Source organism: Rattus norvegicus, chromosome 20, assembly GCF_036323735.1.
Source record: "Rattus norvegicus strain BN/NHsdMcwi chromosome 20, GRCr8, whole genome shotgun sequence".
In the NCBI taxonomy this organism is placed as follows: domain Eukaryota; kingdom Metazoa; phylum Chordata; class Mammalia; order Rodentia; family Muridae; genus Rattus; species Rattus norvegicus.
The window spans coordinates 6,127,532-6,155,025 of NC_086038.1; the positions used below are offsets into that span (position 1 = coordinate 6,127,532).

At 50.5% G+C, this 27,494-nt stretch overlaps 1 protein-coding gene and 2 long non-coding RNA genes across 26 annotated transcripts in view; 1 reads left to right on the top strand and 2 right to left on the bottom strand.

Moving 5' to 3' along the window:
- Window positions 1-469: 469 nt before the first annotated feature.
- Tcp11 (t-complex 11) lies at window positions 470-12,621 on the bottom strand. 5 transcript variants are annotated; one of them, XM_017601645.3, is made up of 10 exons: window positions 12,478-12,621; window positions 9,609-9,764; window positions 7,104-7,173; window positions 5,236-5,356; window positions 4,634-4,854; window positions 3,816-3,952; window positions 3,248-3,462; window positions 2,955-3,136; window positions 1,512-1,675; window positions 470-877 (listed from the first exon to the last, which is right to left on the bottom strand). In XM_017601645.3, the coding sequence occupies exons 2-10, from the start codon at window positions 9,727-9,729 to the stop codon at window positions 645-647; spliced, it is 1,464 nt and encodes a 487-aa protein (XP_017457134.1). In that variant the 5' UTR covers window positions 9,730-9,764; window positions 12,478-12,621; the 3' UTR covers window positions 470-644. The 5 variants fall into 5 exon arrangements, with proteins under 5 accessions (XP_017457134.1, XP_017457133.1, XP_006256262.1 ...); XM_017601644.3 differs by having other exon boundaries at window positions 9,372-9,764; window positions 12,478-12,600; XM_006256200.5 differs by lacking the exon at window positions 12,478-12,621 and adding an exon at window positions 10,092-10,269.
- On the top strand, window positions 10,237-15,147 carry LOC102552617 (uncharacterized). 5 transcript variants are annotated; one of them, XR_005497540.2, is made up of 4 exons: window positions 10,237-10,535; window positions 10,886-11,387; window positions 12,513-12,573; window positions 14,330-15,147. It is a non-coding gene; the product is annotated as an uncharacterized LOC102552617 (long non-coding RNA). The 5 variants fall into 5 exon arrangements; XR_001842571.3 differs by having other exon boundaries at window positions 10,289-10,447; XR_010060990.1 differs by having other exon boundaries at window positions 10,304-10,535; window positions 11,119-11,387.
- Window positions 15,148-24,164: 9,017 nt separating this feature from the next.
- LOC108349039 (uncharacterized) overlaps window positions 24,165-27,494 on the bottom strand; it is an 84,653-nt gene continuing 81,323 nt past the window's right edge. For 13 of the 16 annotated variants that reach the window (XR_010061005.1, XR_010060993.1, XR_010061006.1 and 10 more), the window contains one exon: window positions 24,165-26,224. This is a non-coding gene — a long non-coding RNA (uncharacterized LOC108349039). The remainder of the gene's footprint in view (window positions 26,225-27,494) is intronic. The other 3 variants (XR_010061003.1, XR_010061001.1, XR_010060999.1) reach the window with 3 other exon arrangements.

Below are 27,494 nucleotides of genomic sequence, written 5' to 3' on the forward strand. Positions count from 1 at the left end.
GGCAGAGAGAGACCAAGTCTGCTCCCATCTGAACACACACGTGTGTGGCCTGTCTCTCGGGGTGGGTGTTCCATTGCTAAGAGCACAGAAGAACTGGACCAGGGCTAAGCAGATCCAAGGGTCCCAGCCCGAACTCTAAATAACCTGAGGAGTTGAGCCAAGAACAGCAGGGGCTGCTGGCTATGGCGGTTGCTTGAAGCCAACATCAGGTCCCTCCAGTGCTTGCTCTGGAAGAGGCTGGCCCCCCCCCCCATCCCCTGACCTCCTGCTGTGGCACCTAAACCCTCCAGGTTAACATGGAGGCTCCAGGGAAGCTGACCCTAACCAGAGCGCCCTAGCGTGTTGGCTGTTGTCTGTGCACAACTGTGGGGGTGAGGGGGGGCGTCACGTGGCCAGAGAGAGGAGTACTGCAGAGTCACCGGGTCATGGAGTCTGGCCTCCACCGCATCAAAGAAGAACGGCTGTCAGCTTGCAGTTTGGAAGTTTATTATGGAGCGGGTTTGGGCCGGTTGTTTACATGTTTGGTCCCTACAGCCCCAGGGTGCTGGCTGTCCGGGGGTGGGGCAGAGGGGACCCACTGCTCTGCTGCTCACTGGTGACGTCATCCCCTGGGTCTGAGGTGCCAGGGCTCCGAGCCGATGCCATCAGAGGGAACCGACTTTTGTGGTGAGGGTCTGGACTGGGTTGATGAGGGTTTTTAAGATCTCGGTGTAGTAAGGGGCAAAAACCTGCTGGTTGTGGTGGGTCAGGCTCACAAACTTCTGGCCCAGTTCTGCTAACTCTGCTTCGATCAGACTGAGGCCCCCGGGGAGGTCCAAGAGAGATCGCTGCACACCCAGGACAAAGCAGCACTTGAGGAACAAGTGGATCCGCTGGTCTGTGGGCGAGCAGGAGGCGACGACTGCATCAACTGGAGCAGCTGGGATTGGGCCACCCGCCCACTGTCCGGGTCACTCACAGAGGGGGGTAGGGGGGTCTGAATTCTAGTTCTCTCAGGCGTTCTGTTACTGAGCCTCCCAAGCACACCAGACTGTTTGGTATCCGGGTGTGGCTAACTCACACCTGTGATCCGAGCACCCAAGAGGCAGAGGCAGAGGCAGGGGGAAAGCTGAGAGTAAGGCCAGTCTGAGATGCATGTGGTATCCCAGGCTAACCTGGGCTCCACCATTAGATCAAGGGTCTGATGTTAAGGAACACTTCAATTGATACTCTCAGTTGCTTAAAGCTGGGGACAGGTTCAAGTCCCAGCACAGGGCTGGGGCCTACACTACAGAAACACGCTCTCTTAAACTGATGGAGCTGGTTCCTTGCCGGTAGGTGGGTGTGGATGTCACAGAGACTCATCAGAAGCCATGAGTGCCTTATCTAGGGTAGGTGGGCAGGGTTCCCCATGCAGACCTCCCTCCCATAGGACCAGAGTCCACCTGTGGCTGGAAAAGGAATGCGGTTTCAACTGGAAAACCTGCCCAGGTCCTCTCCCTCCAGCATCTGCACAACACGGGCGCGCTCACCAATGACGCTGCGGACACAGTTTTCCTTTTTGGCAATGTTCTGGAGCTGCCCTATGAGGGAGTCTGTGTTCTCGCTGCTCAGAGGGGACAGGCCCATATTCTTGAGACTCTGGTGAATTTCCTCGGTCACCTGATCGCTCACGGTCTGCATCACTTCCTCCGGCCTAGACCACAACAGAGGGAAGCTGGCACCCTTCTGTAGGATGACAGGAGGGAAGCTACTGCCTCCAGAGAACTGCAAAAACCCTGATGACAGGCAGATTCTGCCTCCTTGTGATTCCCTCCGAACACACCGGCTAACTCTGCAAGCAGCGCTCTATACTGAAGCTTGGCGAAGAGCTCCCAGCTCTTCAGGACAGCCTGGCTCTCCCTAGGGCGTGCACGAGCACGCACACACACACAAACACACACACATACACACACACACATACATACACACACACATACACACACACATACATACACATACCCACACACCACACACACACACACACACATACATACACATACCCACACACCACACACACACACACACACATACATACACATACCCACACACCACACACACACACACACATACATACACATACCCACACACCACACACACACACACACACACATACATACACATACCCACACACCACACACACACACACACACACATACATACACATACCCACACACCACACACACACACACATACATACACATACCCACACACCACACACACACACACACACACATACATACACATACCCACACACCACACACACACACACACACACATACATACACATACCCACACACCACACACACACACATACATACACATACCCACACACCACACACACACACACACACACACACACACACATACACATACCCACACACCACACACACATACATACACACATACACACACATACATACACACACATACACACACACATACATACACATACCCACACACCACACACACACACACACACACACACATACATACACATACCCCCCCACACACACACACACACAGGTATCATATGGACTGGAGGCCGGTGTCTTCCTCGTAGCTCTCTACTCTCTCTCTGAACCTGGAATTCAAATGTTGGCTGGGCTAGCTGAGCCACCACCCCCGAACCTACCCAGACCCTCCGCAAAAGCGTTGGAGTCACAGACATGCACCACCCCCATGCCCGGCTTCTTGCTATTTGGAGACAGTCTCTACAAAGTCCGAGCTGGCCTTGAACTTACAGATCTCCGTGTCCCCGATTCCTGAGGGCTAGGATTAAAGGCGTGCGGGACCACAGTGGGCCTGGCTCTTGCTGAGTATGCTGGGGGCACAGCCAGGCCTCCACGCTTGCTCAAGAAAACTCCTTACCTTACCAACAAAACCGCTTCCCCAGCTCCTTCCTTTAAAAAAAGATGCCCACCACCACCGCTCACCTGGAGTTGAAATCCTCCACCAGGGACTTAGTGATTCGTTTCAACCTGTCCACAAACTGAGGTGAGCCAAAAAGAACACTGCCAGAGAAGCTACTGGCCACCAACAAGACGGAGGCAAGGATGGTTAGCTGGTTCTGCTGCGACTCCAGCTCCTGCAGCCGGGATCTGTCCGCCAGCAGGGTCTAAGGAGCAGGGGGAGGAGCGGGGGAGGAGGAGGAGGCCATCAGCCATCAGGCTTTCTGGCAAAAGCTCAAGACAAGAAATGAGGAAATGCCCCCTTCCCACATCTCTACCTCAGGAAACTCTTCATTCTCGGGGTCCCAGGTGAGAAGGTTCAGGAACCCCTGAGACAGCACCATTGCGGGGCTGAGAGGCTCCGGGATGGCTATATCACTGGGAGACGGCCCCGACGAGCTGGAGGGGTCCTGTATGTCATAGCAACTCCCAGAGGGGGCGATGAGCTGTGTAGCTGCTTGGGTGAGCCACTTCGTGGTGTGGTTGAGGAGGCCTGCAACAAGAGGAGCGCAGCGTGTGAGGGTCCCATGCGGCTGACACAGCAGCAATGCTGCAAGTCTGGGGTCGGCCTGAAAACTCAAGTTTTTAAGACTGCCAAGGCTGAAAAGAAAGAAACTAAGTAATCGCAAAGAAATGAAGTTTCACAAAGAAACTAAAGTAAATCGCTACGTCCAAGTGTGAAAAGTCTGTGCTCCGGGTTAATCAATCAGTCGGCCTCTCCCACCCCTGCCCCCCACTGGGTGAAGAAGAACATCCTCCCTGAAGAGGCAGAGGGAGAACAGCCCTTCCTGAAGTCAGGTACAAGGCCCCCTTCCACCCTCTCTCTCCTCACGCCATAGTACATACTGGGATCTTTGTTGAGGCGCTCCTGGAACTGAGCCCGCTCAAACTGGATGGAGTGCTCCTGCAGCTGGGGCTGGAGGCTCTGGATAGTGTAGTTCACCATGTCCATTTTCATCTGTCCCAGGACCTGAAAGATCCCCCTGTCGCAGAAAGGGAACAGCCACAGAGGGACAACTGAGGCACAGGGCTCCAGAGCCTGTAAAGGAACTCAACGCAGAGCTGTGTCTCCTCCAGGCGCGGAAGGACTTGCAGCCGAGACAGGGCCCACCGCGAGCCTGTGGCACGTAGGAAAGACCCAGGGCCCTTTCTGCAGAGAGCTGGGTGTGGTGGTGCACAATGGAGCCCCCCCCCTCAACTGGGAGAGCCAAGGAGGGACATGTTCTGAGTCCCAGCGAGGGCTACAGGGCCCTGTGAGCAGAAGGCAGAGTTCTAAGTGATGCCACCCTCCTCCATTCAGGCGAGGAGCGGGTGTTGTCTTTGAATTTTAATGTGTGAACGCCACTTCCCAAACTCCACATGGCCATAAAACAGAAGGGGGCCCGCCACTGTCCCTTACAGTTCATGTGAACCAAGACCAGAGAGGAGCTGGGAAGGAGTCTTTTCACGCCTCAGAACTCTGCCCTACTGAAGAGGCTTATACAAAGCAAAGGGTGCTGTGGAGATAAGGTTGACCCAAAGGTCCTTTTTGGAAGAAGTGAGAACCAACAGGCCAAGGGGGAGGCAAGAAAACAGTATAGACAATGGCCGCCCGGGGTCTGCTTAGCCCTTCCCAGCTCAGGCCAGAGAAGGGTCGCACAACTGCAAACTTAGCGTCTCCTCACCTCAGCAGCCGGACGGGATCCGAAATGTTTTCAAGTCTCTGCACAGCTTCGTCGCGGACCGGCGCACACAGCAAGACCATCATGTTGAGGATGTACTTGGACAGGTAGGAGACGTTCAAGTCGCCACGGTCAGCTTGCTGATGGAGGAACTCCATGTCCAGCGCTTCCTCGATCTCGTTCCTCAGGCGGCTCTGCCTCGGCAGCAGCAGGGACAGCAGGATCTGCCGGGTGAGTCGCCGAGTACATCCTAAGCTCTGTCCTACATTCTCCCCAGGCCTCAGTCCTTTACCCAAACCCCAGCCCCTGTCTTCTTAGGTCGCAGAGTCAGAGAAAGAGATTAATAAAGCCAAGGACTCCACTGAGCACGTGGGACACAGACAGAGCTGGGGACAAGGCTCAGCAGCTAGGAGTGCCTTGGTTAAGTTCCCAGCACCCACAAGGCGCTCACACCCTATCTATAACACCAGACCCTTCCCTGAACCCCTGGGCAAGACTTCTGTCTAAGCCACCTTGGCAATTAGGGTTCTGTGGTCACTAGCCGCTGGGCGGCCTCACACAGGTCTCCGGAACCTTCCGTCCGCCCGGGACCGTGGCCCCCTCACCTCTTTGATCTCCTTCAGAAGCTCGAGGGCACAGCTGAAGTCGGGGGGCACAGCTGACAGCTGTTCTTTCAGATGGTCCCAGAAGTCACTGGGCATGACCTCCTTGCCTCTGCTTTCCAGGCTACGAGGGAGTCAAACGCACAGATCACCCAACCAGAGCCGGAGAAACCACCCCAGGCTCAGAATCTAAGCCCCGCAAAGACAACACCAGGAGTAACGCACGCAGAGCTCAGCACCGCTTGCTGTGGGCCGGGTGGGATGCCAAGGTCCCCCTGGTCCAGCGTGAGTCTCGCCTACAAGTGTGACCTGCTTCCTGCGTGTGTGTGTGTGCGCGCGCGTGTGCATGGAGCCGTCATTTTCTCTCATAAAAGTCAGGAAAATATTTTTTTCTTTCTTTTTTTTTTTTTTGACAACAATTGAATGTAAAAAAAACATCTTCAAAACAGTCAGGCTTTAAAAATATGACTCAGGTCAGGGTGATGGCTTCCCAGCACCCAGGAGGCAGAGAGGCAGGAGGATCTCTGAGTTCCAGACCAGACTGGTCTATATAGAAGATCAGTGAGGGCTACACACACACAGACACACACACATACACAGTCACACACACATACACAGTCACACACACATACACACATACACATACACACACACATACACACACACAGACACACACACATACACAGTCACACACACACAGTCACACAGTCACACACACATACACACACACACACACACACACACACACATCCACACAAGTATAAAATTGTCTCAAAAAAATGCTTCCCTCTACCTCTTCCTCGGGAATTTTTATGCTGAGAGCATTATCATCTCCCCAGTCTCAAAGCCTACATTTTGTTATCGCTCTTTGTTAAGCCTTAAAAAAAAATTAAAATAACAGGACTGGAGATGGCTCAGAGGTTAAGAGCACTGACTGCTCTTCCAGAGGTCCTGAGTTCAAATCCCAGCAACCGCATGGAGGCTCACAACCATCTGTAGTAATGGGATCCGATGCCCTCTTCTGTGTGTGTGAAGACAGCTACAGTGTACTCACATACATTTAATAAATCCTTTAAAAAAAAATTAAAAGCCGGGTGGTGGCGGTGCACACCTTGAGTCCCAGTGCTCAGGGGGCAGAGGGATCTCTGTGGTTTCAAGGCCAGCCTGGTCTACAGAGTGAGTTCTAGAACCACCAGGGCTACACAGAGAGACCCTGTCCCAAATCAAAATAAAACAAAAACCCAAACGAACAAAAATCTAATCTCCACACTCAGGAGGCATCCTGGACTGTGAAAGATCCTGTCTAAGGATAGAGACAGAAAGACAGAGCCATTCAATATAGAAAGGAGAATCTTTTCAACCCAAAGAGGCCATGTAGAGACTGGTTTTAAACATTAAGGCGGGCCAAAGGCATCCTGTGTTTGGGCTGTGGATTTTAAGTCATTATAAGTAGCACCAAAGAGATTTTAATCATCAAAATAGGAACCGTGGCCATCAACACAGTTCATCAAGGAGACATATATTTATTTGAGTTGTTCTCTTTGCTTGTTTAAGGTGGGGTCTCCCTGTGTGGCCCTGTCTGGCCTGCAGCTCACCTCGTAGACCAGGCTGGTTTCCAGCTCAGAGATCTGCCTGCCTCTGCCTCCCAGCACTGGGGCTACAGGTGTGCGAATGCTGCCATGCAGCGCTGAGTTTATCTTGAATAACCGTTGATTTGTCCGTTGATTGGGGAAGGGCATGTGGGATTAAACTCAGGATGTCAGGCTTGGCAACAGTGTCAGCCTCCCTGAGCCACCTTCCCAGTCCCCAGAATCCTTCAGTGCTAAATAACGATGTCAGGGAGTCAAAGGCAGAAAACTAACAGCCGATACCTGCTTGCCGATTTCCTATCTTCCAAGTGGCAATCCAGCTTGGAAGCATCGTGGACTCTCTCCGTCAGACCTGTAACGGGAAGGACTTCTGGTGGACAGTTATCGACCCACACCAGTCTTAATTTCCTCAGGGTCACTCGCCTGTAGGCCCCCCAGGTTATCTCAGAGTCCGCTCCACCTGTCACTTGTATGCCCCCCAGGGGCAGGCTAGACATGCTCAGAGGAGTCCGACAGCATGAAGGCTAAGGCTAGTTCAGGAAGGCACAGAATGAAGCCAATTCAAAGTTAAAGCTGTTGGGCTAGAGAGATGGCTCAGTGGTTAGAGCACTGACTGCTCTTCCAGAGGTCCTGAGTTCAAATCCCAGCAACCACATGGTGGCTCACAACCATCTGTAATGGGACCAATGCCCTCTTCTGGTGAAGACAGTGACAGTGTACTCATGGTAATACATTTAGTCTTTTAAAAAAAAAAAAACATACACTTTAGTCTTTTTAAAAAAAAAAATAACAGTCTTTAAAAGGCTGCTTAAAGCTGCTACAAAGAAACAATTTGTGGTTTGCAAAAATAAACACTTGTTTATTGAGCAGCTTTTCAACTCGATGAGTCTTACTTTCCGACAGAGAACCAAAGTTATTTGCTTTTCTAAGACAGTAGTTGCCAGAGTTTAGGATTTCACAGATTAGTAAAATTTCCAAGAAGATTTTAAGAAAGATCACAGTCTGCCGATTCTGTGCTGTCAAGTATGGACAAGGAGAAAATTTTACTTAACAACCATACACATCTAGGCCTATAAAAGTCAAACCAGGAACGCTAAGTGGGGGCTCAGGATGACAGCCGGCCGGCCATACTACTTCTGTAAATATGTCTTTTTAAATTAATGTTCTGGGCTGGAGAGCTGGCTCAATGGTTAAGAGCACTGGCTGCTCTTCCAGAGGTCCTGAGTTCAATTCCCACAGCAACCACATGGTGGCTCACAACCATCTGTAATGGGACCCGATGCCCTCTTCTGGTGCGTCTGAGGACAGCTACCGTGTGCTCATATGACTAAAATAATAAAAAAGTTACTACTATTGCACACCACAGTGCGTGTGAGGAGGCCAGAGAAAGGTTCCCTCCTCCCACCGTCACATGGCTGCCTGGGTAGGTAGAGAGCTTTAACTACTCAGATGCCTCCACAAGCCTGGAAAGGCAGAATTTTCCTACTGTGAAACCACTGGCTGCCTTTTCCTCAGAACCGGGTGCCATCCCTGGCTCACAGACATCTGTAACTCCAGTTTCAGGGCCCCCCGACACCTCTTCTGACCCTGAACACACAAGGTGCACAGACAGACCTGCAGGCAAGGCATCCGCTCACACAAAAGCAAACAAACCTTTTTATAAAAACAAGCGTGAACCGCCCCTGCTCTACCCCGCACTTATGCAGCCCTTCATTAACCCAGCCGAAACAGCCGGTAATGACACAAATCTGTACACAAACGAGGTGAAAGGAAACCTTTGAAGCCACAGGGGCTCCTCAAGAACCCTCCAGCTGCAAGGAAGCATCCAGAAATTCCACCCAGAGCACTCCGGGCCAAGCTCCAGATGTAAACTAGGAGGGCTCAAAAAGTAGAGATAAAGTGTGGCTATAAAATTCTTTAAGATTGGGCTGGAGAGATGGCTCAGAGGTTAAGAGCACGGTTTGCTCTCCCAGAGGCCATGAGTTCAATTCCCAGCAACCACATGGTGGCTCAAAACCACCGATAATGAGATCTGGTGCCCTCTTACATGCAGGTGGAACTCTGTGTACATAATAAATAAATCTTAAAAAATTTTTTTCTTTAAAATCCAGATCGCCCCCCCCCGCCCCAAAAAATAAAACTGCAAGACAACAAAGCCAGCCTAATATACACAGTTCCAAGGTTTTTCAAAAGGAATTGGATTATATACTCAGGAGTCATTTTACCTATGGATGCAACCAACCATTGTAAGAACTGGGGTTCCCAAAGGAGGAGCAGCAGCAGCAGCAGCACTTCCTGAACCCCACTCCTATTCGGGTGCACAGCCCCACCCCTAACCACCCCACCCCCCACCCCACCCCCTACACCTGGGGCTTGTCTCAAGTCACTGCATTAAGCAGCAGTGACCCCTTGTGGCCACAGGGGGCAGACTAACTGTCGAGCATCGCAGGAAATCCATGGCAACGCTTGCGCGGGAGCATTTGAACCGAGGGGAAGGGGTGGTCCAGACCTGCAGTCCCCGCACTTGGGGACCCTGCCTCAAGCAGATACCTAGCCTGTGCGAGATCGGGGTCGCGCCGAAGTGGCCCTTTCCCGGGGATGGCGGAAGCGGTGCCCCACGCGTGACCGAGGGGAGCTTCGCTCGGGCGGAGGGCTGGGGACACCGGGAGGTCAAGCCGGTCCGCAGTCCTCCGTGGCCCACGGGAGCTCGTGGCGCCGTCTGTACCCCGCGCCCCTGCGCGGACCCTGGGGTGAGGGCGGCCGTGCTCGAGCGACGGTTGAACCTACGCGATCGGTGCCCCTGGGCGCTGCTCGCGCTCTCCCGGGTGTTTCCCCCGCGGGATTCACGGGAGGCGCTCTCTGCCGCGCCGGGCTCCTTCCTGGCCGCCCTCTCCTTCAAGTCTGGCATCCTGGTGGTGGTGATGATGATGATGGTGGTGGTATCTAGGTGGGGACAAATGACAGGGGCTCGTCGGGGACAGAAGGACCAGCACTGGGGCAGGGAGGAAACTGAGGCAGCAGAGTTCGGCTGTCGTCTAACACCAGACGCCTCCCTCAGCCCGACGGACGCCCGGACGGACGCTACCCCCCACCTTTACCCCTCTCCGTCCTTCCCCACTCCCCCCTTGCCCCTCCACCTCTCCCTTCCCCACCCCTCCCTTTCCCCCTCCCCTTCCCCCTTCTCCCTAGGAGTCGCCTCTCCCATCCTCCGCCCTCCCCCTCCACTTTCTCCCTTTCCCCTCTCCACTCCTCTCTTTCCCCTTCGCTCACTTCCTTCTCTGCCCGCCCGCCCGCTCTGGCTGGCTGGGCGGCTCGGGCGCGGGTGTGCAAGGCGGAGCGGTGGGTGGTGTGGGCTCAACCACCTAGGAGGACGGAGCGGGGGCGGCGGGGCTGGGGAGCTGGGCGGAGCCACCGAGCCCCCACGTCGATGCTGTCACACACTCCACACCCCCACCCTGTGACCGGGGCAGGAGTGGGAACGCCCGGGGTTGCAAAACAAACCGCTTAGGTGTCCTGGCAACACGGGGCACATGCGCCTCTCCAGTATAAGACCCACCACGAACCACCTGCCGCTACTCAGGGCAAGACTGAGACGGGGCGGAGACGGTCATCCCTACTGATTCTAGGTGTCAGGACCTGGGGCTTAGGGGTAGCCTGCAGAGCACGCCCAGGGGTGCTGACCCTCCTGTCTCGGCCTGAGTGCTGGGGTCACAGGTGTGAGTCACCACCATGGGTTCCTACAGTGCTGGGGATGGAAGGGGCTTCAGATAGGCTGAGCCCCATCTCTCCAGCCCTCAGAATCTTTTTTTTTTTAAGATTTATTTATTATATATAAGTACACTGTCGCTGTCTTCAGACACACCAGAAGAGGGCATCGGATCCCCATTACAGATGGTTGTGAGCCACCATGTGGTTGCTGGGAATTGAACTCAGGACCTCAGGAAGAGCAGTTTGTGCTCTAACCACTGAGCCATCCCTCCAGCCCACCTCAAAAATCTTAAAAAGGATGAGGATGAGGCCTGGAGAGATAGTTCAGCCTTTAGGGACCACTGGTTTTCTTCCAGAGGACCAGGGTTCGATTCCCGGCACCAACATGGTGGATCACAGTCATCTGCAATTCCAGTTCCTCAGGACCAGACGCCCTCTTCATCCCTGCTGGGCAAGGCATGCGTGCGATGCATCTCCCGAACCCCTACATAAGTCTTTTAAATAGAATAGGTACCCGGACCCTGGATTTGGGGAGAGAACATGGTGTGTTCTCTCTCACATTCTTTCTCGCCTCTTCATTACTCTGAAGTCATCGGAAAATGTATGTAAATGCATCACGTGCATGCAGTACCCCAGGTGGTCAGAAGAGGGCGTGCGATCTCCCGCCATTGGAGTTACAAATGGTTGTAATGCCTGAATGCCGGTGGGTGCTGGAGGGGAAGCTTCGTTGTCAGGACACCTACGCGGTTTGTTTTCCAACCCCTGACTCTGGAAAAACCAGCATCCTAGCTACTCGGGAGGCTGAGGCAAGAGGACGGACTGGCCAAGGTCGGCTTGGATTACACAGTTCCGGAAAAGGTAAAGCAACTTAAATTTAAAAACAAAATAAGGCCAGACAATGGGTGCCGCTTAGTAATGAAACGTGGGCCACTGCAAGGTAGGACTTATTGAAAGGACTTAAGGCTGTAGCTTGGTTGGTAGCCCTGAATTCGGTTCTCAGCACTGCCTCAGCGCCGACCACCCAAACTATTTCCAACATACACTAAAAGCCTCCTTCCTCCCCCACCATTCTCCCTGGCATTTCCCTCTGGGTGGTCAACTGTGAAGTGGACAGAAGCTATGCAATGACGTCACAGTTTCCTGTCACATAAGGTATTCACACACACACACACAACACATACATTTTTTTTTCCAAGTTGTTTTTCATGATGGGTTTTCTCTGTGTAGCCCCAGCTATCCTGGAACTCACTCTGTAGACCAGGCTGGCCTCAAACTCCCAGAGATCTGCCTGCCTCTGCCTTGCCAAGTACTGGGATTAAAAGCATTTACCACCATCGCCTGGCCATCTGGGAATTTTAATGTCAAGAGAAAAAAAAGTGCTTGTTTTTAGATAATAGCCCATTTTCCTCCCGATAAAAACATCACTACTATAAAGATCTCCCCAGATGTCCGAATTCCCCTGGGAATTTATCTGTAATCATGAAATTGCTGGTCTTGATACTTAAATCCATGGGTCAGCAAAATGGACTAATGGGCCAAGAAGCAAGCTTCCATGCCCCGCTACCTGAGTTCAGTCCCCTGGACTCCTATCATGGAGGAGAGACCTGCCACAAGCGCGCGAGCGCGCGCGCGCGCACACACACACACACACACACACACACGTAATTAAAACTTTTAAGATCTGAATTCTTGGAGGGTTGTGAGGCAATATCAAAAGCGGGCATCCAGGGTGGGGGTGGGGCTGACACAAGAGGAGGGGAGCATTGGAGGTGGCCGAGGAAGGCTAAGGGAAGCATTTTCCCAGGGCCAGGCAAGGCGTAGGATCCTTATCTTTAATAGCTATCAGAAGCAACCAGGCAAAAGTTAGCGTTGAGGGCCTAGAGAAACGAGACATGGCCCCCTTCCTCTGGGTTGGTGGGGCAGGGGTCTTAGTTAATCACTGACTCACTGCTTAATGATTTACTGGGCGCTTTTACATTCCAGATGCATATGATCACCCAGAAAAGCGGGCGTCCTGCTGGACTGTCCCCACGTATGAGGCCAGGTGAGAGCGATTTCAAGGCGTTACCAAAAGGAGGGATGGGCAAGATCTTGACTAGATCACGGGCTTCTTATGAAGTCACACTGAGTCTGTCCACACATAAAGAGAACTGGCATACAGTGACCTGGTGAGAATGGGGGGGGGGGGCGGGGTCAGGGGCAGGGTGCAGGTCAGAGAAAAGGGTGGGTGTCCCAGGTCAAGTCTTTATCTGGGGTCCCAAGCACATAAGATTTCCTATAAGGCCCTTTGTCTGTGGAACCGAGTCTCTGGTTCTACCTGGCTTATCTTCTACCTCAGCCCATCTTTAAACTCTCCTAAAGGTGACTGGATTCTCCCTCCTTGCTAACCCAACACTTTAACCCTGTTACAGTGTACAAACCAAAGAGGCAGGCAAGGCATTTCCCCAACCAGCCTAAGGCGAGAAGGAAAAGTCCTGCTTGCCACGGCTGTCCAACCCCAAAGCTCACCCGACTGAGCTTCAGGCTGAACTCATGGCGCAGTCGCCTTGGCCTCAGACTCCCTGTTGGAGCCTCAGGTCTCCACCCCTGAGTGCCTGGGGCCGGCAGGGTGGGCGTCTCTTCACCAAAGTCGGACTTCACTTTCAGATACAGCGCCATCTGACTTTTTTTTTTTTTTTTTGGTTCTTTTTTTTCGGAGCTGGGGACTGAACCCAGGGCCTTGCGCTTCCTAGGCAAGCACTCTACCACTGAGCTAAATCCCCAACCCCACCATCTGACTTTTAACTTCTAGTCTTTTTATTTTTTTACGATTTATTTATTTTGTGCATGTGAATACACTGTAGCTGTCTTCAGACACACCAGAAGAGGGCATCAGATCCCATTACAGATGGTTGTGAGCCACCATGTGGTTGCTGGGAATTGAACTCAGGACTTTTGGAAGAGCAGTCAGTGGCTCTTAACCACTGAGCCATCTCTCCAGCCCAACTTCTAGTCTTAGTATCTCTGATTTTGTTTATTCACTGCGACTGGGTCTCACTCTGTAGCCCTGGCTGGCCTCCTGCTAAAGATGTAGCCCAGGCTTCCCCCAAATTGGTGATCCTCATACTCCTGCCTTCCAAGTGCTAGCTTCTAGGTGTGTAACACCACAGCGGCCTCTCACCTCTGTTCCAACACTCAACTCCTACTCTTCAATTTCCCCGGAAGGAAGGGCTACCTGTCCAGATTATCACACCTCTGTACCTCACGCATCCCCACACCCCAGACTGAGAACACCCCAGACTGAGAACCGGGTGTTAGATATTTCTGCCCAACCTCAGTCCGACTTCACACCTGTAATCCCAGCACCCTGGGAAGTAGAGGCAGGAGGTCCAAAATTTCAGGGTCATCCTTGGCTACGTTTGAGAGTTTGAGGCCAGCCTGGGCTACATGAGAACTTGTCGAAGAAAGAGAAGAGAGGGGGTGTTGGGGAGGGGGAGAAAGAAAGTAATGAAGAAACATCAGACCTCTGAAGCCCTGGCCATTCCCAGGCGTGGGTGAGGCTGAATCCATATTCTCATTGGGTAAATCTAGTTTCGTGTACTTCTACCCTAGGGAACAAATTAGGCTGAAATTTGTTTAATCCCCAAAGATGTTCTGGGAAAAAAAACAAAAAAGCAAAAAATCCAGTGGCCTACTGGTTCCACGTGGCTATGAGGGAGCTCAAATTTTAAAAGAAATCCTGGGTGAGGATGGGGAAGTAAAAACCAAAGGCCAAAAAATAAAATAAAATAAAAATAAAAATAAATCTAATTTTACTAAAGCGGTTCTGAGCACGGGATGGAAAAGGACTGGGTCAAGGTCACCACCAGTTTATGGAAAGAATTGCGAGAAGGATCCACAGCCCAGCGTGTCTGCTGTGTGGCGCACAGAACTTTGTAAAAGTAAACGCCAATACTGTAAATAAATATTTACATCTTCCGAAGGAAAACAACAAGATAGGCTGAACAGTAAAGGCTGAAGTTAAGTAGAGGCCAAGCCAGTCGGACCGACCGGAAGATAGGCAGCCGGCTGAAGCGGCGGGGATGAGTAAACACAGTGCGGGGGGACATTTAAATGGAACCAGTTGGAATCGTGTAAACTGGGACAGACTCCACCCGGGGCCTCCCCGGCACACAAAACCGCACGTCCAAACGATTGGTCTTAGTCTCTTGACAAGTGCGGTTCACTCCACCGACCCCGACCCCCCAACCCCCACCCCAAGGTTGCGAGAAAGGCTGAGGTAATCTGAAGATTGGCTTGGAGGTGGCCCTTAAGGGTCAAAGGGAAGTGTGGCGGGTGGGCAACCAGGACGGATCCCAGAGAGAAGCTCCGAGCCCAGGACAAAGACGACCCTGGAAGTTGCAACCACGTCCCGCTTCCTCAACAAGATTGAAGGGGCTCTGCAGGGTCCAGACCCTGTAAGCACACTTCGCCCAGATTTCCCACACAACTCCGGTGGATGCCCCCAACGGTCCTCACCACCTCCGAGCGACTCTCAGGCTCTGCGATTCTTTTTTTTTTTTTTTTTTTTTTTTTGCACACACTGTTGCCTTTTCTCCAGAGAAGCCATTAAAACGTGCAGTCGCAGGTTTACCCCTTATGATCAATCTGGATTTGAAAGAGCGTACCCCTAATTGAAATGGGGGTGGGGGGAAAGCATGGCAGCAGCAGGCCTGGAGGGCTCTGTGACACCGAGGTCCGCTCGAATGACCGCTAGGGGGCAGCAGAAGGCAGCGAGAAAGTCGCGGGAGAGCCTGTGCTTCCCCCCCCCCCTTCCTACCCCCCAATCCCGCTCTCTCCGGCGACCCAGCAGCCACAAACACCAACTCGAAAAAGTTCTCTAAGCTATGTCCCCCAAAACAATTGCTCCTTGTGCCCGGGACACGGGCGCGAGTTACACACTTAAGCTGTTCCCAAAGAACTATATTCAGTTGGTTTTCAACTCCCGGGGAAAACTGGCAGCCTCTTTGTGGGTTTAAAAAAAAAAAAAAGTTGGAAGGACAATTAAACCTTTATGGGCCCCAGAATGTACCTAATGCAGACATAAATAATGTCCCTCATTTCTACCCAATATGCTTTCTGGCAACAGAGAGGTTTGGGGTTTTTTTTTTTTTTTTTGTTTTTTGTTTTTTGTTTCCTTTGTGCCCTGGCAGAACAGAAGTGAGCTCAGGTCCCAGAAACTCATTCTGATTAGGGCAGGTGACAGGGGTCAGCAGGAGTCATGACTCTGACTCTAAATATGACACCAGCCCTTTCTCATAAAATGGACACGTCGCAGGCCTCGGGGGCCTGACTGGTCTTAAATAAATCACTTACAAAACCCTTAAAGACTTCCCAGACAGCCACCAGGATTTTAGGCCAAGAAAACGCGTTTTGTTTTCTTCGTGTGTTTCTCCGGGCCCAAACGGTCCATTTGTCAAGAACCCTGACTCCTCTCCACACAGTACAATGCATTCATATACTTCCAACTCGGTGTCCTTGAATGGTCCACGGATTTCATTTTAATCCAATAATATCATTAAATGCTCCAGGGCCTCCCTTCTTAAAGGACGGTTTGAGCAGACCCTTTTGTTGAGGGAGGCGGCCTTTGTAAAGCAAATAACCAGCCACCAATTTTGTTTTCGAAATCTTCGGATTTCACAGAACCCATTTCCTTACGCGAGGGCCCCGCTGGAGGGGGGGGGGGGGCTGTGTTTTAGTTTTTCCGACTCCGGTAAAGAGACTCTACTGGACACACAGGACTGACTGGACAGGGATGAAGGCATCGCAGACCAGCTGGAGAGAGAGATGGCTTTCAATCACTCCCGTCTAATGTAATTATCTAGATTGTGCCGAGAGCCTCGGGAATGAGCTGACAAAGAACGGGGCATTGGAGGGCCAGTCTGTTTGAAGTTGATCTCAAAAGAAACAGCTGAGAAGTTAGGGGGCCATGGCTGTAGGGGTTCTTAATTGTGGTAAAATAGTAAAATATTTATCCCTTTACCCATTCCTGCGTGGACAATTTGGGGACATTAAATAAATTAAAGTTGCAATGTTGAGTAATCACTAATCTATACCCAAGCCTTTCCCATCATCTCAACAAAAGCGCTGTCCTCTCTGGACAAAGGCTGACCATCCTTGTCGCTCCTCCCTGACCACCACAGCCCCCCTCTCTCTCTCTAATAGTGAAGATGTCTCACACACCAATTTTTTCTGTAGGCCTTTTTCCCTTCCATAACAAGAGAACCGGCAAGTTGTAGCAAGAGCTTACACACACACATGCATTCACTCACATACACATTCACATACATATACTCACTCACACATCTATATGCATACTAATACACTCATGCACATACACATTCACATACATGCAAATATATACACATATACACTCACACATACACAAATATGCACATTCTCACATACATGCACATTCACACACACGTACACACATACACTCCTGCACATACACTCACATACATACACTTATACACACATGTACACACTCACATACATATACATGCACATTCACACACACCATGTACACACTCACACACACATACATTTTCTCTCTCACACACACTCAGTCTCACACATACATTCACACACCCACACACCTCAGCCAGTGATCTTTAAGAACAATCACACACACACACACATACACAAATACACACTCATACACATATGCACATACCACACATAGACACATAATCACACACACACAGACACACACTCTCACACACTGCTTTTTACTGCCTTCTCTAATCTTCCTAGCACCGTCTCCCCTCCCTCCCCAGAGTCTGTAGCGCAGGCAGGCCGAATGATGAAGCCGCTGCTCCTTGCCGCGGCCGGCTGGAATGGTTTGCCCTTGCTGGGGGGTCCGCAGCCCCCAGCAGAACAAAAGATCGATGGGGCTGAGTCCGCTGATCGCTGAGGAATGGCAGGAATTTTTCTGACCCTGATTGTCAGAGGAAGCAACAGATAAGCTGGTGCCCGAAACCCACGTGTAGCCCTTATGTTCCTACAGCCTGTGATGTGCAGGGGGTAAGAGACACGGGGACACAGAAGAAACACCAAGGCCTCCCAGGGCACCCTCAAATTCCATGCTATGGAATTTCCCATTGAGTTTCTGGCTAAGGCAGAGGCCTAGGGGATTACCTCAAGTGCCAGGCCAGCCTGGACTATGTAGAGCAGAGTATACAGCAAGACCCTGCCTCATCATCTCCCTCAAAAGGGGTGTGTGTGTGTGTGTGTGTGTGTGTGTGTGTATGTGTGTGTGTGTACACGTGTATGCTTACCCTAGGGTGTGTGTGTATGTATATGTGTGTGTGCATGTACGTGCGTGTATGTGTGTATAAGTGTGTGTGTACAAACGCACATGTATGCTTACCCTAACTATGTGTATATGTGTGTGTATGCGTATGTGTGTACGTGTGTGTGTACAAACACACATGTATGCTTACCCTAGGGTGTGTATGTGTGTGTGCACGTGTGTACCCGCACGTGCGTGTGTGTATACGTACGTGTATGCTTACCCTAATGTGTGTATGTGTGTGTATGTGTGTGTGTGCACGCGTGTGTATGTGTACACGCATATGTATGCTTACCCTAGGGGGCCAGAAGAGAGTGCCAAGTTACAGGGACCTGCGACCCTCCTGACATAGGTGCTGGGAACCCAGCTCAGGTCCTCTGGAAGAGCAGCTAGTATTCTTAACTACTGAGTCCCTCCAGCCCCACATGACCCTCTGTCCTCTCTCCCTCCCTCCCTCTCCTCAATGTGCAAATGTCAATCCCTCTACTAAGTTGGAACCAGTGTTTGCACTCAGGGCTTCTGGAAGTTGTGAAGAGGCCATCGCTACCTCGGACCCATGTGTAAGTTATTAAAGGGAGGTTAATTTATTCCAGCTACACTAAACCCTGATCCCTAAGCACAGGACACAAGTTGGATGAATGCGGAATCAGCTGCCTGCTTCTTAGCCTTTTGTTGGTTTTAAGACACGGTCTTACCGTGTAGCCCTGGCTGGCCTTGAACTCAGAGATCAGCCTGTGTGCTTGCTGGGATCCCAGACGTGTGACATCACACAAAAGTGGGCTTTGGCAATATTATACCTGGGTAACCATCACCACGGACAGTATTGTCCCTCTTATTTCTTCCACGCCCAGGTTGGTTAATACAGCACCAAGACAACCAACACTTCACCCCCTGCCACCTCTAGGCTAGATTCATCCCTGTGCAGGCATGAAGATCCATGGAGATAGTGTGTGTGGCTTTAGTATGCATGCGTCCCACACAATCCCACGGTCCATGCGACAGGTTAAGCAGGTCTGGCCACTTTGTCTTAGAGGCAGCTGCCTCTGCGCTGTTTTTGTGAGTCCAGTGTCAGACACCATGCGCTCCTGAAACTGGCTTTCAAAAACACCAGTCCCATGGGCTCAGGGCCCCAGTCTTGTGGCCCCATCAGGATGTGGTGGTTGCTCACGGTGCTTTAAATTTGCCTGTCCCTGTCGTCCGACATAAAGCAGGCTTTCTTATACTTATCATACAGGTTCTCCTTTGTGAAGTGAATATTCCAATATTTACCTTTTCTTTTTTTCTTCTTTTTTTTTTTTTTCGGAGCTGGGGACTGAACCCAGGGCCTTGCGCTGGCTAGGCAAGTGCTCTACCGCTGAGCTAAATCCCCAAACCCCCATTTACCTTTTCAAAAAGACTTGTTGGAGAGTTTGGTTTTCACTCTAAAAGCCCACGCCTGCCTCAAGCTCACAGCAATCCTCCTGCCTCAGCCTCCCTGGTGCTGGGATCACAGGGCTCAATCATTCCAGGTTTTACTGTTATTTGCTGCTTTGATTTTTGTTTTGAGAAAAATCCCTCACATGCTGGACTGGGACCCACTATACGCCAAGTATCCTTGAATTCGTTTGAGCCCCTGCCTTAACCTCCCAAGTGCGTGCCAGCATGCACATCTCACTCTATGTCTCTGGCTGGCCCAGAACTACGTAGACCAGGCTGTCCTGGACCTCACAGAGGCCTGCCTACCTCTCCCTTCCCAGGGCTAGGATTAAAGGCATGGCAACCATGCCTGCCTTCTTTTGAATCAGGGTCTAACTGCTCAGGTAGGTCTTAAACTTGTGATCCTCCTGCCTCAGCCTTCTGAGTAGCTGGGTCGCCATGGTTGCTTTTCTCTGTTTTCAGGTGGAAGCCAAAGTTACTGCTTTGAGGTTGCAATAGTTGGTTTTCGGGTTTTTTTTTTCCCCATTGTTTTTAGCAGCCTCTTATCTTGTAGCCCTGGCTGTCCTAGAACTTGAGATGTAGGCCAGGCTGGCCTCGAACTCACAGAGATCCACCAGCCTCTGCTCCCGGAGTGCCAGGATTAAAATGTGTACCACCACTTCTCTTTCCTTTTTTGTTTTTGGAGACAGGGTCGCTCTACATAGACCTGGCTGGCCTTGAACTCAGAGGTCCAACCACCTCTGCCTCTCAAGTGCTGGGATTAAAGGTGAGCACCACTACGCCTGGCCCTAGCTTCAATTTTCAACTTGACCTAAAGTCACCTAGGGAACGAATCTCAATGAGAGATTGCTTAAATCAGCTTGGCCTCCAATGAGGGGTTGCCTAGATCAGGTTAGCCTCCAATGAGAAATTCCCTAGATCAGGCTGACCTGAGGACGTGTCTGTGGAGGACTGCCTTGCTGGATGTGGCACAGTCCACCATGGGTGGTACAATTCCCTAGGCATGGGATCCTAGACTGTTTACTAGAGTAGAGAAAAGCCGAGTACTGAAGAACATGTATGCTCGTTTCTTTGAGCTGACTGGAGCAACAATGTGACGAGTTGTTTAAGTCCCCCCCACTTTGGCTTCCCCACAAGATGGACCGTACAGAACTTGGAACTATAAGCTAAAAAAAAAAAAAAAAAAAAAAAAAAAAAAAAAAAAAATCAACCTTTCTCTCCTAAGACTTTTTGTTGTTTTTATTTAATCAGAATGCTTTTATCACAGCAACAGAAATGAGACCAAAACAGAAGACATCCCTAAAAAACTGATTTGGGTGACAAAATTTTCATGCTGGGTTTTTAACCCACTCAAAATACATTTGAATGTCTCTCTCTATTCCCCTTTGACCCATGAGTTATTTGGAAGCCAAGTCCCCAGATATTTGGGGATTTTTCCAAGGACCTTTATTATTAGCGTCTAATTTAATTCCATTGTGGTGAGAAAACATTTTTTTATTATTACTTGAATCTTTTTAAATTTACTGAGTCTTGCCTTATGGAAAGAATATGGCCTATTTTGGTAACTGTTCTCTGGGAGTCTCAACAGTATTTGTTTCTGCTGCCACTGGATGAAGTAGTCTGTGAGATCACGGAGGTCAAGTTGATGGTGCCGCCCAACTCTGCCAGAGACTTACTTGCTTTCAATATAAGTAATCAAGGAATATTGACACAGCCAATTATTATGATTGCCATATTTATATTCGTAATTTCAGCCTCATTTTCTTTTTGGAGTTTTGTCCTCACATATTTTGAAGTTCTTTTATTAAGTGAAATTACTTTTAGAGCTGGGAAGAATTGAGGCTGGGGTGTGTGGCCCGGCAGGTAAAGTGTTTGCCTCGCAGGCACAAACCCAGGGGTTTGATGGCCCTCGCCACACAGACAGGATAGGATGGTGGCGCCTGTGAGCACAGGAGAATCCCAAGTTCAAAGCTACCCCTACCCACATAGTGAGTTTGAAGCCAGCCTGGGCTATGAGACCTTGTCTCAAAAACAAGCTACAAAAAAACAACAAAAAAAAACAAACAAAAAAAAAAAAAAAAACAAGCTACAAAAAAATACCAGTTAACTGACCACCCTTCCTAAAATATTTTTTGTTTTGTGTTTTTCTAGACAGGGTTTCACGGCATAGCCTTGAACTCACAGAGATCTGCCTACCTTTGCCTCCTGAGTGCTGGGATTAAAGGTGTACACCCAACCATTTTTTTTTAAATAAACAGTTTTTATTTTTAATTTCTGTATCTACGTGTGTGCGTCATTGTGTGCATGTGTGTGTGCATCTGTGGGGGGGCGCGTGTGTGTGTGAGTATGACTGTAGGTGCTCACGGAGGCCACACAGAGTAATAGGCAGTTATACTCTGCCCAGTTTGGTTTCTGGGAACCAAACTTGGGTCCTTTATAAGAGCAGCAAGCATTCTTAAACACTGTCCCACCAAATTCTCCAGACCACAGACAGACAGACAGACAGACATCTTATCGCTGTTCCTCTGTTTTGCATACAAGAGTCTTCCTACAGCATGAATTCCTTTCTCCTCCTGACCTTTTACCTTTCATTGTTACACTTTTTACATATGCACACCTCAAACCACACAACACAGCGTACATTTTTGGTTTAAGTGGTCAATTATCTTTGAAAAAGATATAAACTGTGGCTTAAAATCCCGTGGGTTTTTTTTTTTCCCCTTGTTCTTTTGGGCAGAGCCGTAGTTTCATCTGGCATCATTTTCCCCATCTGGGGGACTTTAACAATTTCCTACCGTGCGATTCTGCTGCTGGAAAATTCTTCCGATGTTTGTAGGAAACTGTCTTTATTATACGTTTATTCTCAAAGCTTTCCTTACATTTTTATTCTGTATATGTGTGTGCAGCAAACACAGGCACACTCACTGGTGTGTATGTAGGTCAGAGGACAGATTGTAGGAGTCGTCTGTCCCTCAACCACAAGGGTCCTGGGGATTGAACTCAGGTTGCCTAGCTTGGCAGCAAGCTCTCTTAACCAATGAGCCATCCCCCTAGCCCACATGAAGATATTTTTTTAGATTTAAAATTCACAACTGGGTATGGTGGCTGTTAGGATAGAGGGGCTAAGGCAAGATTTCGAGTCCAAAATAGGCTGAAGCAATCCTAGGGACGTCTTGTTTCCCCCTCTCAGGAAGCTGGTAAACGCCAGAAAACTAGTGTTTCCTACTATTCTCCCTTCCTTCCTTCCCTTCCCCCACCATACCCACTTTTCTTTTTGAAAAACACAATCCTGGGCTGGAGAGATGGCTCAGCCGTTAAAGGCTAGGCTCACAACCAAAAAACACAATCCTTTGGGGGTTCTATTGTCTCCCCCCCCCCCCCCCCCGGAGCTGGAGACCCCAGCAGACCAAGTACCTTTCTTTTTTTTTTTTTTTTTTTTTTTGGTTCATTTTTTCGGAGCTGGGGACTGAACCCAGGGCCTTGCGCTTCCTAGGCAAGCGCTCTACCACGGAGCTAAATCCCCAACCCCTGGTTCTATTGTCTTTTTTGTTGAGACAGGGTTTCTCATACAACAGCCCTGGCTATTCTGGAACTCACCCTGTAGACCAGGCTGGCCTCAAACTCACAGAGATCCACCTGCCTCTGCCTCCCAAGTACTGGAACTAGAGGTGTATGCCACCACGCCTGGCTTAAAAACATAATCCTATTTTTTATTTATACGTTCATACATTAGCCTGCTTGGCTATGCAATCGCCACTACATGCACACAGTACCACAGAGAGGCCAGAAGAGGGCACCAGATCCCCAGGAACTGGAGTTACAGTTGTGAGCTGCCCAATGGGTGCTGGGAACAGAGCCCTGGTCCTCTAGGAGGAGCTCTTACCCACAGAGCCACTGTCCAGACTCCTTGTTCTCTTCCGTTCTCCCCTCTGTTCCCTGCTTCCCCTCCCCTTCATGAGACAGGAGAGTAAACACAGCCACCAATGCTCCTTTGTAGTTGGAACAAACAAAACAAAAACAAAAAAACCAGCTTGTTTTTCAAATTCTTTCTCATCTTATGTAGCCGCTACAACAAAGCCGGGCCCATGGCTGGTGCATTTGCCATATGTTTCTGGAATCAACTCATCTTTGTTTCTTTTTTTCTTTTTTTCTTTTTCGGAGCTGGGGACCGAACCCAGGGCCTTGCGCTTGCTAGGCAAGCGCTCTACCACTGAGCTAAATCCCCAACCCCCTCAACTCATCTTTGTAACTGGTATGATATTCAAGCAAAGTTTCTTTAGAAATTCCATTTTTGATGAGTAGGGTGATTTTTTTTATTTTTATTTTTTTAAAGAATTGATTCTTACATTTCTCACTCAAATGAAGACTAAAATTTTCCTCTGAAACTACACGGACCCGGGCTTACCTTTTCCCCCCCAGTAACATGCTGTATAAAAATGTTTTCAGAGTCGGGCAGTGGTGGCACACACCTTTAGTCCCAGCACTCGGAAGGCTGAGGCAGGAGGATCTGTGAGTCGGACGCCAGCCTGGTCTACAGAGCGAGTTCCAGGACAACCAGGGCTACACAGGGAAACCCTGTCTCAGAAAGGGCTGAAGGTACAGCTCAGCCATTAAATATCAGGCTCACAAACAGAAGGACGAGACGATACTTTCTAAATCTGGTTTCCTGCAGACCTGACCTCAGCACACACACACCCCTCCCCATTTTTTTTTTCTTTTCTTTTTTTCGGAGCTGGGGATCGAACCCAGGGCCTTGTGCTTGCTAGGCAAGCGCTCTACCTCTGAGCTAAATCCCCAACCCCTAACCCCTCCCCATTTTTAAGACAAGTTCTCACATAGCCTGTGCAAGCCTTGAACTTTCTATATGGGTGCAGATGACCTTGAATTCCTAACTCCCCACCCCCCACCCCCGTGTCTGTCTCCAACCATCGCTAGAGCCCTCAAACCCGCAATGCATGTGCCAGGGGAGAACCTGAGGTCTACCAGCATCCTGGCTGGCCTCTCTGCAACAGTGACAAAATACTGAGGACAGTCAACGTATGGAGGAAAGGACCCATTTCATCTTATGGCTACCTGGTCACAATCCATCACCCCGGAAGTCAGGGCAGGAACCTGCAGGCAGGACCTTAAGCAGGAATCTGGAGGAATGCTAGTTCCTGGCTTCTGTCTCTTCTACACAGCCTAGGGCAGGATGTTACCACCCATGGTGGCCTGGGTACATCAATTAGCAACCAAGAATGCACCCCACTGGGGACTGGAGAGGTACTTAGTGGTTGAATGTCATTACTAATCTTGAAGAGGACCAGGTTCAGTTCCTAGTGCCCAGTTTGGGGAGCCTACAACCTGTAACTCGAGTTCTGGGGAACTGGATACTCGCTCCTGGCCATTTTGGGCACCCTCGTGGTGTACAGACATACAAAGCCAGCAAAAACACTTGTATATAAAATTGTTTTGTTTTGTTTTAAATTTCAGTAAGCGAAAGCAAGCAAAGAACACATCCCCATCGATGAATTTGACTGCGCCAAATCCTCAACTGGGGTTCCTCTCCCCGGGGAACTCTGGTTTGTGTCAAGTTGATAAAAGCAGACCAGCATGCTTGGCAAGCACTCTGCCTGCGTGCGACTGAGCTCCGCCCACAGGCCTTCAACTGTTTTCTGACTTACAGAAAGTCACAGGCATACAGTGAGCGCAGCACCAGAGGAGGAAACCACACTTTTTGGAGAATGGGTGTAGGAGCCATGAGGGGAGATGGTCGGGTCAAGAAAGTGCCCGCTGCAGAAGGTGACCCCAAGTTCGGATCTCCAGCACCAGCATGAGAGACGGGTATGGTGGCCCATACCTGCTAGCTCAGCACTGGTGGGGCAGATCAGGAGGGAGGTGGCAGAACCCCACCACCCCCAGAAGTCACTGGGCAGCCATTTCTATGTACTCCAGGGTATGTGAGCTCTCTGTTCAAAACAGCTCCTTTCTCTCCGAGAGAGGCCAACAATGATGTGTAAACCTAAGTGAACAGGCTGGGCCTCAATCCATCGAATAGACTATATTTAATAGATATATTCAACAGAGGCCTCAGCGTCCACGAACTCCCTTCCTTCTCGTGGCATCTGGGGGGGGGGGGTGCTTTCCCAAGATCCTCCACTCTGTGTTGGCAACTCTTGTGTATCCTTTTAGGCCTGTGGGGAGACTTGACTCAAGGACGAAGGGTTTATTCTGGAAAAGGCCAGCAGAAGGGGGCCTGGGTAAAAGCATCCGGCATCCAGTGACTACTTACAAGCGAGGGCAGTTACACAGGGCAGAGAAGGCCGAGAGGGAGGGGAGGGCAGTGTTTCCATCTTGTCGCAGTTGGCTGGGGGAAAAGTTAAAGAATACCAGGTGGTGATAAACATCTCTCATGGTCGGCCATTACTTGCGGTCAAGAGGGCAGGGAGGGAAAACTCTAGAAAATTAAGGTGCTCTAGTGCCGGGAACCAAACTCGTTTATAATTCTGAAGCTTGTCATTGTTTAACCAAAATGTAGGTAACTTTACAAAATGGTTAACCGCCTGCCCAGCCCGGTCTGAGCAGTCTTTCCTTGAGAAGCCAGCTCCCCATGCAAGCACCTTTCCTTTCTGTGTCCCTCTCTGAGTGACCATGCTGCCTCAGCCTTTGAAGCCAGGTCCAAGGACGCCTACCATAGCCGCCACAGTGATCCCAACCAACCAGTACCTGCTGGCTGCTTCTGAGGCACCTGGATCTCTGCTAAGGCCTTTCTGCTGACTGTGGTGGGGACAGAAAAAAGATCTATTCACCCCAGACAGGGCACCAAATACAGACTATAGGCATGGTTCTATCCAGTTCAGATGGGCGAGCCTTTCAGGTTTACGGGAGCAGGTGCAGTCATGGTCATCCAGTCATGGAGAAGGTGGTGAGCTCGAACTTCCATCCCCAATACCCCACACACTGGTGGAGCACACTTGTAATCCCGGTGCTGAAAGGAGGAAGAGGAGGAGTTCAAGGCCAGCCCAGGCTACAAGACACCCTATCTTTTGGTTCCTGGGCCACAGCCCTCTGGTACAATCATCAGTGCCCTTCAGGCAAGTACTCAGCCATAAGCACCAGTGCCAAGTGTGCCGGCTGGAAAAAAAACACAGAGAGGGCAGTGGGCTGTGAGGAGACTCCGATGGGGCTGTCCACAGTGTCTAGATACCTATGTGTAGCCCGGGAAGAAAACACAGGGAAGTGAGGTGTCCCCTCCCCTCCCCCACACTTCACTTCTTTGTAGGGCAAGCAGAGAGCAAGTTGGGGTGATTCTTTCCCTAATCCCCCTCCCAGAACCAGCCTAGTAGAAGGGGAGGTGGGCAGCCACATCCCCTAGATGTCTGGATCCTAAGCCTACACCTCCCAGGGTCCAGTGTCCCTACCACTTGCCAGAATCTGGCCTGATTTGCAGAGATAAAACCAATCTGACCCTCCATTCCCCAAATTAACTTCTGGGCTTGCCTCTTGGGTGCCGAAACACGAAACACGTCTGGCCACCCAAAATCTGGCAATCGTTTACACAAACACATCGTACCCCACCTCGGTGAACGGTAATTGGTTGCGATCATCGCACCGGAGAGGCTTGCAAGGCTCCAGGGCTCCAAAATCTCCCTCAGGTGGCTTAAGTTAACCAAACCCAAAATAACCCAGCCTGCTTCAGCAGGCCAGGACACTCTTAGCCCCAGCATCACCAAGGTGTTTGGGGAGGTTCTAAAGGATAGGAAGGAAGGAACTATCCCAGCCACCTTGGCTGCACCCATAGAGAGGACAGACGTGAGGCTGGGGGGTGGGGGTGGTGGGTGGTGTGGAGACCCCGTGGGACCCACTGTCTGCTGGGAGCTGAGCTTTATGCCCCGCTGAGAAGAAACAGGATTAGGGAATTTCATGCAGTTTGGAAAGGAGGAGCCGTAGCCAGGGCTGGCAGAGGGAAAAGTTCTGCTTTCTGCTTTTTTTTTTTTTTTTTTTAAATTCTTGCCGGATTCCCCCACCCCCACCCCGCCCCCTTCCCCCAGGAGTTTGAGTCAGGAGGATTAGGGGTCCAGAAAATAAACTGATTGAGCTCCCCGAAGGCTGCTGGGTGGATGAATTGGCACCTTTAAATAACGTTAATTTCTGGAAGGCCCAAGTTGTTTCCTAAACTGCTGTCCCAAACCTCTGGCTTTCGTCTGTTTTTATGGTTCCTCTCCCGGTTGTAGGCAGGAGCTGCCGCCAGGCAACAA

What these genes read in the sequence shown, in the direction of transcription:
- Tcp11 (XM_017601644.3), bottom strand. Translation starts at nt 9,729, where the DNA reads ATGCCAGACTTGAAGGAGAGGGCGGCCAGGAAGGAGCCCGGCGCGGCA. An exon ending in GCGCCTCAACAAAGATCCCA is followed by an intron (nt 3,463 to 3,815) that starts GTATGTACTATG and finishes CTCTTGTTGCAG; the next exon opens with GCCTCCTCAACCACACCACG. An exon ending in CTGTGTCCGCAGCGTCATTG is followed by an intron (nt 878 to 1,511) that starts GTGAGCGCGCCC and finishes GCTCGCCCACAG; the next exon opens with ACCAGCGGATCCACTTGTTC.